This window comes from Neolamprologus multifasciatus, chromosome 3, assembly GCF_963576455.1.
Source record: "Neolamprologus multifasciatus chromosome 3, fNeoMul1.2, whole genome shotgun sequence".
Lineage (NCBI taxonomy): Eukaryota > Metazoa > Chordata > Actinopteri > Cichliformes > Cichlidae > Neolamprologus > Neolamprologus multifasciatus.
The window spans coordinates 11,205,805-11,223,463 of record NC_140441.1 but is presented as its reverse complement, the minus strand read 5'-3'; the positions used below and the strand labels follow the sequence as shown (position 1 = coordinate 11,223,463).

At 40.8% G+C, this 17,659-nt stretch overlaps 2 protein-coding genes across 2 annotated transcripts; both read right to left on the bottom strand.

Moving 5' to 3' along the window:
• Positions 1-3,885: 3,885 nt before the first annotated feature.
• Positions 3,886-8,015, bottom strand: LOC146521593 (Fc receptor-like protein 5). The gene is made up of 7 exons (XM_085155395.1): positions 7,398-8,015; positions 6,483-6,585; positions 6,180-6,215; positions 5,224-5,490; positions 4,899-5,144; positions 4,650-4,823; positions 3,886-4,540 (listed from the first exon to the last, which is right to left on the bottom strand). The coding sequence occupies exons 2-7, from the start codon at positions 6,511-6,513 to the stop codon at positions 4,437-4,439; spliced, it is 858 nt and encodes a 285-aa protein (XP_085011521.1). The 5' UTR covers positions 6,514-6,585; positions 7,398-8,015; the 3' UTR covers positions 3,886-4,436.
• Positions 8,016-9,643: 1,628 nt separating this feature from the next.
• On the bottom strand, positions 9,644-17,013 carry LOC146521592 (low affinity immunoglobulin gamma Fc region receptor III-A-like). The gene is made up of 6 exons (XM_085155182.1): positions 16,686-17,013; positions 16,566-16,601; positions 13,117-13,380; positions 11,103-11,348; positions 10,880-11,020; positions 9,644-10,796 (listed from the first exon to the last, which is right to left on the bottom strand). Exons 1-6 carry the CDS (start codon positions 16,732-16,734, stop codon positions 10,693-10,695), a joined length of 840 nt encoding a protein of 279 aa, XP_085011308.1. The 5' UTR covers positions 16,735-17,013; the 3' UTR covers positions 9,644-10,692.
• Positions 17,014-17,659: the final 646 nt, after the last annotated feature.

Here is a 17,659-nt window from a genome sequence, read left to right as displayed (position 1 = left end):
TCTCTGAGGATACAAGTGTTAAACCCACAAACATGTGACCCAACTAAACACTGGGAGAAAAGCTGACACAAACACTGAAAAAATAACACTTTAATGTGTGAAGTCCGTCACCTGAATCTCAAAACATTAGAAATGGCTTTGTAACCATAATAAATGTGTCTCACAGTCTCCTAGAACTAAAGATCATGTTTCCTCCGACCTGCTGCTTCCTGATAATCAGACCACTGAGATAAGTTCACAGTCACACCTAGTAAAACCTTCCTCCTCCACCCTGTGACTGACTGTGTGTTGTGGCTTTCGCTCCCTCAAGCATTATGAGAAACTTTTATTCTTGACTGAAAAAAATTGGAAAAATAAAGTGTTAAAGATTCAAACTGAAACAGTAACGATTAACAACAACTGATATCAGGACCTGAAGGCAACATGAGCATCTGTGTGATGCTTTCATTGACCCTCCAACCTCCTGTAAGGAGTGTTTGAAGCTCTTTTTACACAAAGAAAATAAAATTCAACTATTATTGATAGTACATTCAATGATTTTTTTCAGAACATTTGCAGATTGTTAGAAACCAGCTGTGTCTTCCTGTAGCTGAATGTAGGTCAACTGTGAGGTTCGAGGTGGGCTTTAGCTTCTCTCTGTTTCAACCACTGACTTGTGGTCAGAAAGATAGTAAATAAATGTTTGGCTGCACAACATCAGACTGAAAGAAACGCTAAAGATGTGAATCAGAATACTTTATTGATCCCTGTAGGAGAAATGTTGTGGGTTACAGAGCTCCAGTACAAACAGTAACAAAAACAGACCATACAAGAAGTAAAATAGTAAAAATATATACAATATATATATATGCATATAAGTCACTTACTAATAAATATCTGAATAAGAAAGAAGAGCATGTGCAAAAAGGGTGTAACTATTGCAGTGTTTACAGTGTGTTAGATGGATGCGTTGTACAGGGAGATGGCCACAGGCAGGAGTGATTTCCTGTGTCGTTCAGTGGTGCTTTTCGGTAATCTCAGTCTCTCACTGAACGTGCTCCTGTGACTAGTCAGTACATCATGGAGTGGGTGGGAGGTGTTATCCAACATTGTCTTTATCTTGGACAACATTCGCCTCTCCAACACCACCTTAAGAGAGTCCAGCTCCATCCCCACAACATTACTGGCCTTGTGGATGAGTTTATTGAGTCTGTTGGCATCTGCGACCCTCAGCCTGCTCCCCCAGCATGCAACAGCATAGAGGATCGCACTGACCACAACAGACTCATAGAAAATCCTGAGCATTTTCTGGCAGATGTTGAAGGACCTCAGCTGCCTCAAAAAATAGAGACGACTCTGGCTCTTCCTGTAAAGTGCTGTGGTGTTTTTAACCCAGTCCAGTTTATTGTCAATGTGAACTCCAAGGTATTTATAGTCCTCCACAATGTCAACACTGACCCCTTAATTGAAACAGGGGTCAAGTGTTTCCTGGTCTTCCTGAAGTCCACGATCAGTTCTTTGGTCTTTGCCACGTTGAGCTGCAGATGATTCTGTTCACACCACGTGACAAAGGAGTCGACCACAGCCCAGGACTCTGTCTCATCATCCCTGCTGATGCATCCAACAACTGCAGAGTCATCAGAAAACTTCTGAAGATGGCAGGTCTCTGTGCAGTGGCTGAAGTCTGTGGAGGGTGAAGAGGAAGGGGGACAGTTCTTTGTGGTGCTCCTATGTTGCTGTCCTGTGGAAGACGCACATAATCAGAATCAGAATCAGACTTTATTTATCTCCAAGGGTAATTAACAAACAACAGAGCAGCATAATGTTGAAGGACAAATAATAATTACACAGAATATACAGTATATACACTTTTAAAATGACACAGTTTTAAAAGTAAAGTGACTAAAAGGTGAATAAATAACTGTAAGTGACTAAAAGTGAATAAAGTGTCGGTAGTATAAGAAGAGTGTAGTTTGTATTGTGGTCTTCCTGTTAGGTAATCAACAATCCAGGACAGCAGAGAAGCAGCCACCTGCATCGCTGTTAGCATATCACCCAGGAGGGTCCGCCTGATGGTGTTGAAAGCACTGGAAGTCAAAAAACATGACCCTCACAGTGCTCGCCGGCTGGTCCAGGTGGGTGTAGACACGATTGAGCAGATAGATGATGGTGTCCTCTGTTCTGAGACGCAGAGAAGCTGAGCTGCTATCAGATCACTTCTGCTCTCACACTAACAGAGTTTTTGTAAATCCTCTAAGTCAGGGGTGTCGAACTCCAGGCCTCGAGGGCTGGTGTCCTGCAGGTTTTAGATATCACCCTAGGTCAACACACCTGAATCAAGTGATCAGTTCATTACCAGGCCTCTGGAGAACTTCAAGACATATTGGCTGTATCCCAATCCAGGGTCTGCAGCCTTAAAGTACGCAGTCTCAACGATCCTCAAGGGCCGCGTACTTAAAGACCGCTAAGGCCGGAAGTGCGAGGCTTGTGAAATGGGACGGTCTAGCCTCCATTGCGCTTTCCAGGTTGCCTAGCAACCATGATACTAACAGCTGGAAACGTTTCATACAGCTTTGTTTGACAGACATGAAGGAGAAACTCTTTTGTTCAAGTGTTTATTTGTTTCTACATGAGCTTTGATCATTCTCTGATTAAGCTCAGCTATTGAACAGCGTATATTTTAAAGTAAAGGCTGTAAAACCAAGTTAGTACAAACATCACTAATGTCACATAACTTTGCCGACATGTGGCCAACAGTAATGTTTTAATGTTCTTCATTATTAAACATTTGCACATAAATAAGTAACATAATATTCAGTACTTACTTAAAGTTTACTCTTCGGGAGCCCCTCATTGTTTTTTTTCGGCAAAATTATCCACACCCACCGCCGCGCTATGCATTCTGGGATATGTTGGGCCACAAAGTCTACACCGCCACGTCCTTAAAATTCAGGGAAATGAAGGACGCATTTGAGGGCCGCATTTCGAGCAGCCTTCGAATTGGGACAGCCTTCGTCGTGACGCTGTGACGCAATCGGCCTTAAAATGCGGCCTTTAAGGCTGCAGACCCTGAATTGGGATACAGCCGTTGAGGAGGTACTTTAGCCATTTAAATCAGCTGTGTTGGATCAAGGACACATCTAAAACCTGCAGGACACCGGCCCTCGAGGCCTGGAGTTCGACACCTGTGCTCTAAGTGTTTACTCTCCATGTTGTCAGAACTCTAATCTCACTGAAATCCAACTGAATGTGTTGCACAGAAACCACACCACACAAACTGAGCTGTGTTAATGTAACTGCAGTGAAAACACAGGCAGAGTCAGTATTTATCTCCACATAATGTTTAAAAGAAACAGTGTTAAATGGGTCTCTAAATATCTGAAATAAAATGTTCATTAATCAGTGATTTGATAACAAATTCTTTGTTATCAAATCAAATGTGATTGACATATGGTGGTGCTGAAACATTGACCCTGACCTACTCAGAAATGTCTGACAGTCATGAACAGTAAAAAATAGGATTTCAGTCCTGCTTTGATTTGATTTGTACTTTCACTCATATTTCTATGGATGTAGCATGTTGCAGCTAATGCGTGCTCCACCCTGTTGCACACATTTGATCACTTATGACAACAACAACAAGAATCACTGTTGTGAAATAACTGAAGCTACAAACTAAATGATCCAAAATCAGTCGATCTTTCATACTGTCTGTGGGTCTTATGAGCCAGGCTGTGACAATGTGGGGGCTCACCTGGGATTCAGACCCAGGACCTCTCATTTCATATGAGGCTATGACAAAAAGAGTTGGGACAAAGAGGGCAGGGGGCCATCACAGCACAAACCACATGAGCTGTAGGTACAGATACTAAAGAGTGACACAGACAACTGGAGCAGTTTAAAATGTTTCACAGGATGTGGCTTTAATAACAAAAAAGCACCAACAAGAAAGAGTCAATTTCAAGGCTCACTGAAAAATTCACAGTTTGTGTCGATCCAGGAAGAGGTGAAAAGACAAAAACTGCATTAGTCCAGTCTGAGTCATGTGATCATGTGTTTACAGTCAGGCACCAAAACGCTATGACAGCATCTGTGTGTGACAGGTAGATTTATTTCCGGTCAGAACCATCAGGACACCAGCTACTCCAGTGAGGTGATCAGGTAGGATGTGGAAACATAAAATACATAAATTAAACAGGAAGTAGCATGACTTTGTCTTCTTCTCTGATATTTGACCTGAAAATGTCTTTCATGTAAAAATAAGCTGAAAACTTCTTGAGTGATGCACACACACACAGTACATGATGATCTCCTCCTGTGAGCAGGAATATTTACCGTTTATCTAAATAAAAATATCCAGAGATGAACATCAGACTCCATTTATTGAAATAATCTCCACATCAGAGATGGAGAAGACAAAGATAATGAGACTCACAGAGACACAACAGAGCTCTGATTCAGAAGTGATACTCTGTGGTGACATCAGTGATGACATCGTCATGCTCATTATCCAATCCCTGGTCAGGAAGAGTGGGCTTGGTTGAATCACTGATGCCATTTTCTGAAAAAACAAAAAACAAATGTAGAATATCTATCGGCTGTTTATTCATGAAGAGACAGGATTTAATCATCAGCATATTCATTTGTCAGTGAATGATTCAGAGTGTTACCTCTGGCTCTGCATTGATATAAAGACATCATGATGAGAGTGGAGATGATATATGGAGAGAAAACCACCAGGTGGAGGACTATTCTGAATGCAAGCTGTAGTGAGGAGTCAGCAGTCAGATCTGGAGCGGTGGGAATAGTTGTAGTGGTAGGTGGAGGTGTGGTTGTATGTTTGTCTGCAGAGAGAATCCCACCTGTTCAGGTGAATATGTGGATGAAATAAGAGGTGAAATCAGACTGAAGCTCCTCACCTGTGACAGTGATCCAGCTGGATGGAGACTCTCCATGACCGCTGATGTCACACTTGTAGAGGCCTTCATCAGACCTGGAAACATGCTGGATGGTCATGTGACCTGTAGGCTCCTTCCTGATGAGGGAGCCATCTTTATAGAAAGCAGCTGGGAGGTTGGAGGGAGTGGTCTTTGTTTTACAGAGCAGAGTGACGTCATCTCCCTCCATCACAGGGAGGACAGGACTCTGCAGGATCACTGATCCACCTCAACACAGAGACAAACTACAGCATTTCATCCATTTACACACAGCTTCATCAACACTAACTCCACACACTCAGCTTACCAGTGACTGTCAGGTTAACCATGTTACTGATGGGACCCTCTCTGGACTCACACCAGTAAACCCCACTGTCCCACGTGAAGATGTAGCTGATGTTACAGGAAGAACCAGCTGGTTTTCCCCACCCATCTCCACATCTCTGAGTCCTCTGTTCTTTGCTTGTGTTTCTCCTCAGAGTCCATCCAGCAGAGCTGTCGTCCTCCTCACAGCTCAGAGTCACAAACTCATCTTTAAACAGCTGAGAGCTGCTGGGACTCACAGTCAGACGAGCTGTGAGGAATTTAGTGTATTTTAACTAAAATTAATTGACCTGCTGACTTTTACAGTTCATTAATGGGATGACAGGAAGACATTACCATAAGCATACATTAAGGTATTTACGTTGCATTTGTATCTAATTAGTAATTTAATGAATTAGTATTCTTAAGAACACTACTGCAAACAACCAACACCATATAGATAACAATCAAAGGAATATTTCAGGGTTTTTTTAAAGCATCACATTTATTTGACTTCACCTCAGCTTATCAAAAGTCACAACAAAAATCACAGCGTGATCTCCAAGTCTGCACTAACATGTCATCATCTATGTTTTTACATCATGATTTTATGCTGACAGTTGCAACACAACATATCTCTGTGTGTAAAGGCAGTAAATAGGCTTTTTAAATAATGAACTGTTAGTCTCACAGCCTTTGTGAAATGTTCATAAAATTAATAATCTGTCAAGTTAGTTCGTCTTTTTTATCTGTAAAAATGGATGGATGAATACAGAAATGAGAAAAAAATGTGACTCTCATTGTATTGATATTTCATAACTGTCAGATTACAGATGCATGAAGTAGTCGAGGACTAAATTCAAACACATTGTGGTCCTGATTCATCATTGGCTGCAGTAACAACTAACAATGTTAATGACTTTAAACTGCGTGACAGCGCCATATGATGAACCTACTGACCTTGGTTTGTGTTGAGGCTCAGCAGTGAGATCAGAACTAAAGAGAAATGAGTGTCAGGTTAGTTTAGAGTTTGTGGTGTTTAATGAAGTGATCAGAGAGCAGAGCCAGGAACATCTCTGTGAGCTGATTGTAAGAAAATACTGAAGCAGAATCAGAGCAGGAAGGAGGAAGATTGTTGGATTCAAACATGTGAAGAAGATTCATGTTACAGACAAACATCACTGAAAAGTACAGACTGGCTTTTTGAGCTTTTTTAAAGATTTCATCATCTGAATCTTCCAGAAATACAGAGAGTGAACTTACAGAGCAGCCACAACAGAGATGTTTCCTCCATTTAAATCCTCAAACTTTATGTTAGATGAAGTTGATCCTTTTCTTCAGGACGATGGAGGAGTTTTCTTTGAAGCTGTCAGAGACGAGGACGATGTTAAACACAAAGTTTGATCTTCTTGTTAGTGACAGCAGGTCAGCTGAGAGTTGTTGATGCTTTTCTGTTCTGATGTCAGAGAGACATACACTGTGTGGCTGCGACTGCACCTTACATCATAAACTGGCTTCAGTGCAACTAAAAGCTGCACGAGCCTAAAACAAGAAGCAATGAACCGATCATCACATCTGCTTTAACATGTCTGAGTACTAACGTAACAATAATGTTCACATGATCTCAGATCTAAAAATGGTGTCTGCTCCCTGACATCAATCCTAAGAAGTAACTGAGATCAGCAGCAGTTTGACAGCCAGTAAACGCATCTCTTTGCTTCTTCTTCTTTCTGCATCATTACATGTCACAGGGTCAGTGTGCTTTTCTCCACCAGGAAGCACTTTTATATGAGAGCTAAACCCACAAACACAACCATGTGGTCCTAATAAACACTGACAAAAAGCCATCTTTGTTCTTATTGACTGCTCCAGCTGGCTCAAACACTGAAGAACTAAACAGAACATGAGCTGATGTTTATACCTGAAGTGTAAATGACACATTTCTTTTCTATAAATTCAGTTTTAACTGCAATTGGGTGTTGAATGAAAATATTCTATTGCACAGATATATTTCCTTATGTGTGGATGTTTAATTTAGAAAAACAGGTGACATCATGTCGGAAAATCAGGTTTGGTGATGCAACAGGGAGAGGATTTCTTCTTTTTTAAATAAATGTGTCCCACAGTCTCCTGGAGGAGTTAGTCAGGTTTACAGTGTGACAGAAGAAGGTTACTGACCTTGGTTTGTGGTGCAGCTCAGCAGTGAGATCAGAACTAAAGAGAAATTAAACTCAGGTTAGTTCAGAGTTCTGAAACGTTTCCTCGTGCTGCTCGCTGATATCAGACAAAGACTGAGTTCAGTTCACTCTCATACAGAGTAAAACCCTCCTCTTCCTCCTCCCCTGTGACTGGGTGCCAGCGTTGTGGTTTCCTCTCTGAACTTCATGCAAAAGTTAAATTATTTGGTGGAAATAAAGCAGAAATACAAAATTTTAAATGAAAAAATTGAACCAGAACATGAAGTAAAGATCAACAGCAACAAAATCTACAACTGCACCTGAAGGCAACATTAGCAGTTGTGTGATGCCTTCAATGACTCTCTGACCTTTACTTGTGAAATAAATGCATCAAGCACGGTTTGAAATACATTTTCACAATTACATTAAAATAAATTCTGTCATGAAATCAATATCCTTAGTATCCTTATTTTCTTATTATATTGTTTTATGTACTTTAATAATGAAGGCTTGTAGAGCAAGGCCACTTTTGACTCACAAACTAAGTGCTCAGCCAGACTAAAAACACAGGAAGTTTTAGCGCACAGCCATATTAATAGATAAAGACACAGAAAAGAGGAACTTTGCCATATAAGCAATGTTTCAAACTGCGTGACGTGTAAAGTACCAAAATAAAACCTATATATGAGAGCATGAGGGTGGGAATGGATGTTTGTATCTGTGTGTGCCTGTATGTCTGTGTCTATATGTCAGGTTGGGTATCAGATGCCACCTCTCTGAGGACAGCTCAGGCCCTCCAAGGTTTGGAGGCCTATCTCCCCCCACCACTTCCCCTGCCGGGGGCGGACTCCCTCAGACATCGGTGCGTTGGTGGTTCTTTGTGTCCGGGGGTGGGCGTCCGGGTACACACCGGCTCACTCCTTGGCGGCTGCTTATCGGGGCCTGGAGCCTGGGGCTCGCTTGGGCCACCTCGGAGGTGGGGTGCCCCCGGCCTCTCGGCCTGGGGCTCGGTCACTCAGGCACAGCTGGCTGCCGGCGGAGCTCACGGGCACGTCACTGCAGCCCCCCCTGGCTTCTGCTCCGTGGCTGCTGGGTGACCCCTCATCTGGGACTCTCCTCAGCTCTTTCTGGGACAGTGGCACGGCTGCCCCTCTGTTGGTCTTCCTTGGTCTCTTGTGTTCTGGGGGCCTCTGGATGTCTGGAGTTTTGATCTCCTCCATACCTGCTTCATGCCCTGGAGGACGGGGCAGTGGCCCCCCACACCCTCTAGCAGATCATTACATGAGGGAACCTTTTAAGAAAACAAGCGCGTCCATGCTCACAGGTGTACACACGGGTGATCACACACACAAACTACACCCTTTTTGGCTCCTACCTCAATGCACACTGTGCTGTCGATCTTACGTGCTGCACAATAATGTTTAATATTTAGTAGTTACTGTCATATTCCCATATATCATTGTGATGTGGTTTATTGTATTACTCTCGTTTTCTTCTGCTTGTTTTCTTTTTTCTTTCTCAACAGGTGATCCAGGTGATCGATATATGTATTTATTTTTTTATTTATTTATTTTTTTTCTTCTGCTTATTCTGTTGGTTTTTGTTTTTTGCCCTTCTCCCCCGTCCCTCTTCTCAACTGTTTTTCTTTCCCTCTTTCTTTCTCCCTTTTCTTTCCCCCAGTCAAATCTGTCCCGTATTCAGCAAGTGAAAATAAAATTTAAAAAAAAAAAAAAAAAAAAAAAAAAAAAACAAAATAAAACCTATATGAAGCACAGTTTATGATTCTAATGTTAGAGCTCTTGCAACTGGCGTTTGAGCTGTGCAGGGGTCTCTCTCTGATTGAATAAAAAGAAATATAAATGTTTTAACACACGATGAGTCGGTTTTCTCTGTTCTGTCATGGGGACAAAAGAATCTGGGTTAATAATTCTTAAGTGTTTTATTGACAATAATGATTTTATCAGTCATGTTGCAGATTGTTACAAACCTGCTGTGTCTTCCTGTAGCTGACTGTAGTTTAGCTGCGAGGTTTTTGAGTTGGAGGTGGGCTTTAGCTTCTCTCAACCTCTGACTTGTGGTCAGAAAGATAGTAAATAAATGTTTGGCTGCACAACATCAGACTGCACGTCACAAACTGATGGTTTTTAAAGAACATCCTACTTAAAGAACACAGTGCTGATAGAAAACTTTAACTCTGTTACTGAGTCTTAGATATGTCTGACAGTCATGAATGATAAATATGATTTCAATTCTGCTGTTTTCTTTTTTTTATTGAATTTATTTCAGTTTAATTTCTCATTTTTGTTATTATCATGATCTTATGATGCCTAAGTAGTATCCTCTGTAGATGAAGTAGCTAACATAATACTTTTCACTATTTTGCAGGTATCTCTATCTGTATCTAGCTACAAATTGCATGATCCAACACCAACTAATCTTTCATACTGACTGTGGGTCTTATGAGCCAGGCTGTGACAATGTAAGGCTTGTGTGGGATTCAGACCTGGGACCTCTCACAACCTGTCATATGAGGCAATGACAAAAACAAATGGAGAAAAAGTGCAGGGGGGTATCACAGCTAAAACCAAATGAGCTATAGGTACACGAATGAGAGGAACAGTTTAAAGAGTTTCACAAGATATCATTTTAATAGCAAAAGCACCAATAAGAAAGAGTCAATTTCAACACTTTTACACTCTGTCAGTATCTGTGAGTGAGCAGCAGCAACAACCTGGCCGTTTGAATTCAGTCAGAAACATCAACAATAGGACGCCGGGTAGTTCAAACGGATGATCGCGAAGGAGGCAGAGCAAGCAGAGTTAGCAAAGGTTCAGACATTCTGTACTTAAGTACAAATACAAACAAGTAAAAAAAAATACTCCAGTAAAATTTGAAGTACTGATTCAAGTTCCTTACTCAAGTATAAGTAGAAAAGTGCAGGCTCTGAAATGTACTCAAAGTAAGAAAGTAGAAATTAGCTCTATTTTCCGTCACCTACATTGTAGAGGGCGACTTTGCCTGTAAACAGTAAAATGTGCACAGTCAGAGGTTAAAGTGGGTTCAGTAGGTGGAGAAACTCTAAAACTGGTTGTAGTGACTGAGTGTGGGGCATAAAATCATAAGTCAATATAATTTCTATTGAGAGCTCCAGTAGATTTTCTTGGGAACATTTGCTGCTTATCTACATAAAAATATCCAGAGATGAAAATCAGAGTCCTTTTATTCAGATGAGCTTCACAACAGAGGTGGAGAGGACAACATTAGTGAGACCTAAAGAGAAGCACCAAAGCTCTGATTCAGAACTGATACTCTGTGGTGACATCAGAGATGACATCATAATGCTCATCGTCCAGTCCCTGCTCAGGCTGAGTGGGCAGGATCGAGACACGGAAGATTTTTCCTGTAAAAATGTATGAAGTGTTTCAGCCATTAATTTATAGAGATTTCAGCATATTGATTAATCCATGAATGATTCAGTGTTACCTTTAGCTCTCTTTCGATACAAAGACACCATGAGGAAAGTGGAGATGACGTATGGACAGAACACCACCAGGTGGAAGAGCAGTCTAATCACAAAGTGGAGTAAGGACGAGTCAGGGGGCAGAGGTGTGGTTGTATGTTTTTCTGCAGAGAGAATATTTGGTTATTTCAACCACATGTGAATATATAATGAAAAAAGAGGTTTAATAAGAGTGAAGCTCCTCACCTGTGACAGTGATCCAGCTGGATGGAGACTCTCCATGACCGCTGATGTCACACTTGTAGAGGCCTTCATCAGACCTGGAAATATTCTGGATGGTCATGTGACCTGTAGTCTCATTCCAAATGAAGACACCATCTTTATAGAAAGCAGCTGGGAGGTTGGAGGGAGTGGTCTCTGTTTTACAGAGCAGAGTGACGTCATCTCCCTCCATCACAGGGAGGACAGGACTCTGCAGGATCACTGATCCACCTCAACACAGAGACAAACTACAGCATTTCATCCATTTACACACAGCTTCATCAACACTTTAATGCTTGGCTTCTGATGGCCTTGTCTCGTCTCGTGTAACTTTAACCCTCAGAGAGTCTTTCAGTCTTGTTCTCTAAAACCTAAAGAAGATGGATTTGATCATCTGGTAACTGGGTTCATTAGAGCCCGATCCCAAAACGTAACATATTATGCTATGTGACAACATGTCTCTATGGCTTCGTTCACACTGCAGGTCTTAATGCTCAATTCTGATTTTTTGATCAAATCCGATTTTTTTGTCTGCTCGTTCACACTACAAATAAAATGTGACAGCAAACGCGCTCTAGTGTGAACGCTCAAAGCAGCCCGCATGCACAAAAGAAGACGTCACACACAACACGCTCTGTTTAGACCCAGAGCAAACAATATTGTTTGACTGATGGCCCTTAATATAAAGACTTCGGACTTTACATTTCCCAATTTTTGCTTCAAGTTATTTTGTTATTTACATAATAATGTAAATAACCTAATAATTATCCTTATTGCTGTTTTAAAGGAGCGGTGCTTCAAAGGATAGTTGCAGATTTCTGTCAGAATCTGCAGATTATACAGTACAAATAAAATGTTCACGTTTCTCCAACGTTGTCTTCCCAACAGTTTCACTGACATCTACACTGGATGGCCAGGAAGCGTTCGCCACGTCTTCTCCGGCGCTGATAATTGGTGTCTGTCTTGTGTCAGTGACGTAAAAGACAGATTTAATGCGACATGACCGTTCAAACAGCAGTCGCTTTCTAAAACATCAGATATGTATCGGATTCAGTACCACATACGAAAGTGACCCAGGTCGGATTTGAAAATATCGGATTTGTGCCGTTCACACTGTCATACCATGATCGGATATGGGTCGCATAGGATCAAAAAATCGGATTTGATGCGCTTTCGCCTGCAGTGTGAACGTAGCCTATGCTACACGTTCAGAAACAGGAGGAAACATGAGAACAGTTTGGACTGAATCAACACATGTATATTTATTTTACTTTCTCATCATGAATCATTTTGGAAAACACTATATAACATGATTAAGGTTGTTGTTAAAGTTAGGGATAAGGTTATGGTTGGAATAATAATGTATACTTTACTGATCCCCGTGGAGAAATTCCTGTCTGCATTTAACCCATTCACTCAATGAATCAGTGGGCAGCCATTGGGCGCAGTGTGTAGGGAAAATACACTCCTCAGGAGTACCTCAGAGTAGCCGTTCAGTGGATTCGAACCGTGTGTAACTGCTGGGAGCGTCATTCTATTGGATTCCATCTACAATCCAAAACCTCACAAGGCTCGCCACTATGATCGAAGCGATGGGAAGGGTGCAACATCATGCCGCAGGACCGTATGCTGCTGTCTACATAGGTGAACTCTCACCCCATTTACCCACCCCTTTAGCTTCCTGATGATGTGATGTGTTTTCATGTCATGGTGTAAAGATTTGTGCTTTTTGTGCTGAGGGGTTTTTGTTTTCTGTTCTCATACTGATCTTCTACCAGGAGCTCAGTCTGAGTAGAGTTCTCTTTTCTCTCCTCCACTGCCCTCTTGTGTTGTACATTTCATTTGTTTTCTTTCCACTACCTGTTCTGACCTGTCTCGCCAATGTGATTTTTGTGTAATATATCTATGGTTGGAAGAGGTCCAATCTTGCTGCAGGCAACTGCAAGTGACAAATAAAAGCTTTGTCATCATCAACACTAACTCCACAAACTCAGCTTACCAGTGACTGTCAGGTTAACCATGTTACTGATGGGACCCTCTCTGGACTCACACCAGTAAACTCCAGTGTCCCATTCAGGAATAACTTTCATGCTACAGAAATATCCTGGTCCTTCTCCCCACACAGCTCCGCACTCAGCTCTTTTCTCTGTGGTTGTGTTTCTCCTCAGAGTCCATCCAGCAGAGCTGTCGTCGTCCTCACAGCTCAGAGACACAAAGTCTCCTTCAAAAAGCTGAGAGCTTTTGGGACTCACAGTCAGACGAGCTGTGAGGGACAGGAGATGATATATAATATATTATAGTCATTTCAATAATTCTGACACTATGTTGCACAGCTCATTCGAATCGATGGTTTCTGTGGAAGCACATACACTTGGATGAATAAAGAGGACAATATCTGATTCATTGTTATTTTTGCTGTGAAGAGCAATATACGCTTGCAATTTACTTAAACACTGAAATCAAAAGTGTTCATAAAAATTGCTTTAATCAAACATTTACTTACACAGAGGGAAAGAAAGAGACTCTTGGATGAGCTCCAAAGAGCTACAGGAAAGAGAGATCAGCTTTGTGCTGTGATTGTATTAAATTATATCAGAAAATCAGACAGAACAATTTCCAGCTCTAACTTTCATCCGTTTTCGTTTTTCCTTTTCCCACTGACAGAAAATATCTCAAAAACCGAGAAAGCCATGCAGATTTATTTAACCAAAACGTCAAACTCAGACTAAATGAAACATAATGTCTATGTCATCTATCCACAGCAGCATGCATATCAAATAAATCATTAGGAAAGTTTCTTCATTCTTTGCTGAAAAGGTTCTGTTTCTTCCGATTAAAAAAAAAACAAAACAAGGTATTTATCAGTTTGAAATGGACTATTACAGTTTTCCAGAATTAGCCAGTGATAGCTTTTGTAAAATATGTCCTTTCTTGTCGAGGGAAAACTTTTTTTATTTTCAAAATTAAACATGAGAAAGTTGATTGGCCCATTGCTTAAGTGTTTGGATTCTGGCGCCTAGGCCCATGCACAAAGCCACAGGAGCTTCTAGCTTTGTTTGACAGTGTACAACAAACCCAATGACACTAACTACCAGAAAGTTGAAAGGCCAAACAAAAACACCCGAACTTTGACACCAAAGGCTGGGCAGGCAAATGATTCAGCCCCAAAACAGCTAAAAAGGTTTGTGGTTATTAAAATAAAAATGCTCATCTTTTCTAAGGACCTTGGAAAGAAAAGTGTCTGGACTTCTTTAAGTTGTTTGAAGACACTTCACCTCTTATCTGAGAAGCTTCTTCAGTTCTAAGGTCAAAGGGTGGAGAGTCCCAGATTTAAGCTCTGTGGGTGTGTCCCGCAATAGGGTCATGGACCCCCTCATCATCCTCTTCCTAATCACACGAGCCAAGGTGTGAAAACAGGTGTAGGCCACAATCTGAATCTGTCATGATCTGAAGAAGCTTCTTCGATGAGAGGTGAAACATCCAGACGCTTTTCTTTCCAAGCTCCTCAGACTATACGATGACCTGGATGACTGAGAACCATCATCCAGACATGCCCATCTTTTCTCACTATATTCATACATTTGTTTATTGTACTGGATTACTAAGCAACTGAAACAGCCTCACATATGTTAACACAGGGGAAAATAGTATTTGCTGAAGTACACTGTTTTTGTCAGCTTGTTTTCTTTAACAGTCTCAATGTTTTCTTTCCTTGTTGTACAGGGATTTCTCAGTTCGTACAAACATGGGTTTCAGGTTGTTTCAAAAGATCAGTATAATTTTAGATAGTTGGTTTCAGTATTTCTCAAAGCCTCGCTATCTTTTACGACCCTCAACCTCGTAAAAATGGAAGATAATTTCTGCTGACCTTTGGTTTGTTTCATCTGCAGCATTTTTAGCATTCCTAGTCTAATTCTGATAATTTTCATAAATTCAAAAATTGTAGAAAAAAAGTAGCCAGAAAAGCACAGGAGCAATCGACTGTGCTAAACTGGCCAATTACAATAGCCGTGAGCTGCATTGACCCGACTTGAAGTCACAGTTCTCTAGTTGGAAAGTTAGGACATCGAGGTTAAAATAGACTTTCCGGTTACTTCACAGGTTGCAACATAGATTTCCCGCAGGAGTCTAAACAAGACCTTAGGAAAAAAACTAACAAATGGACAACTGTAACCTCATACACACAATCATAACATGGACTAAACCACCACTCACAACCACTAGCACTTTATATAGCCTCTGTAGGAATTATCCACATATTTCACTGATCTAAACTGCACTACTGTAAATGCTGTATACACAATCATTCTGTACAATACGATAATTATAATTCTACAACTGTTTATAACTTGCATAGCTCATATTTCATATTTCTGTATAGTTTTCATATTTATATCCTGTTTATACCCTGTACATAGCTTGTACACTCACTACAGCCTGTACATACTTATAGTACAGCAGATCTGTACGATCTACTGTGCAATATAAAGCGACTTGAGGTGACTGTTGTTGTGATTTGGCGCCATATAAATAAAATTGAATTGAATTAAATTGATATGTAATATTCACAACATACCTTCATATCCTGTACATTATAACATACCTATAATAGACCCATTTCTGTAGCATATCTATATTATGGCTAAAGCACTTCTGGATGGATGCAAACTGCATTTCGTTACCATGTACCTGTGACATGTGCAATGACAACAAAGTTGAATTCTATTCTATTCTTTTCTATTCTATTCTAGAGGGTTGGAAGCCTGGAACACTCCACCTTGTTCTCTTCCATAAAAACGACATCTGCTGGGTCCAAAATGGTCAGTTACTGTCATGGGGTTGAGTGTGAGGAGTGAGGACCCAAATGCAGAGGCCTCGAGGCAGGCTAAGTTTAACTGAAAGCAAGCCGTTTATTTTGGCTGATGGTAGGAAGTACAAAAGGTAAAATATAAAGTACAAACTTATGAAGCAAAAATTATTAACTTATAGAAACTGAAAAATTGCAATTAAAAACTGGAACCTCTGCTAAGGCTGGACATATTATAACTGGGAGTACAGACACTTTGACAAAGAAAAGGAAACTTGAGAGAATGAGACAACTAAACAACTGAAGTAAATCAAAGCATACAAGACAAAGGGAGGAACTGAAAGAGGAACAAAACTAATGCAAGTATGAACTCAAATCATAACTTACACACTAACAGGAAAAATGCATGTGTGTGTAACTAGTAAGTCCAAAGAAAGTCCAAAAAGCTCAAATGCCAGGTAAATTGACCCAGTGTTTGGCTTTTAACTGCTGGAAGGAGTGATCGAGGTTTAGGAAAATAATACAAACAACAAAATTCAACGAAAAAGAGGTCTGTCTGCAGTTAGCTGCACCATGTTCTTAATTAATGTGTCCCAAGAGAGTGAGTCAGGTTTACAGAGTGACAGAAGAAGGTTACTGACCTTGGTTTGTGGTGCAGCTCAGCAGTGAGATCAGAACTAAAGAGAAATTAAACTCAGGTTAATTCAGAGTTTAACATTCAACAAGACAGCAGAGGCACGAAAAACACAGGGTGAACTTACAGAGCAGACACAGCAGAGACGTTTCCTCCATCCTGCTGCTCAATGACATCAAACCAACACTGACATCAGCTCATAGTTCACTTCAACTACAACCCTCTTCCTCTTTCTTTGTCTGCCTGTCAGTTTTGTAACTTCATCCCCATGTATATCATGAGAGGAGTTTCTTTGTTTGACCAAAATAAACCAGAAACAAAGTTTTAACTTTTAAACCAGGGCATAAAATAAAGACAACAGACTAACAGCAGAAACTGAATAACTACACATCTATCTCACTCATCTACAATAAGTGAGATAGATGTGGTTTGGACAAGGCAACGTCTCACTGCTTCAACCACTGATTTTTGGTCAGAAAGAGAGGAAATAAACTGTGTGCCTACTTCTTTCTGCCTTCACATTTTGAAAATCCTTGTTCCTTTAGTCATGATCCTACATGTTTTTACACGTCTGAAAAGCACATCAGACACAAGGAGCTGTGTTAATATAACTGCAGTGAAAACACAAGCAGAATCGGCCTTCATCTCCCTATGATATTCAGAGAAAGAAGTGTGTAGGTCTCTTTATATATGAAATGCAAATGATCATAAATCAGTGATTTGAAGACTTATAAAGGACATCCTGCCTAAAGATCATACAGAGCTGATAGAAAACATGGATGTTGATCTTCTTTAACTCTGTCAATGAGTTGTAGAAATGTCAGCGGGACAAGTGCTGTAGGGAGCAGTTCAGAAGGGGATTGGTCTGAAGGTGAAAACAGTTCAGAAGGTCGACCAGCAGATGACTTCTTGGAGTCGTCTGCTGGTTTGTTAGACCTCTGTGGAGGTCTAGTGACCATTGTCCTCAAAGGGAGGATGCGTTTAGGTCTGGAATCACCTTACCCTGGTAGAGTTCAGGCAGCTGCAGTGTCCAGTTTCCTTTTGAAAGAGGAGGTGAGCACAAGGAAGTAGCTGGTAAGAAACATAGCAAAGGAGGTGAAG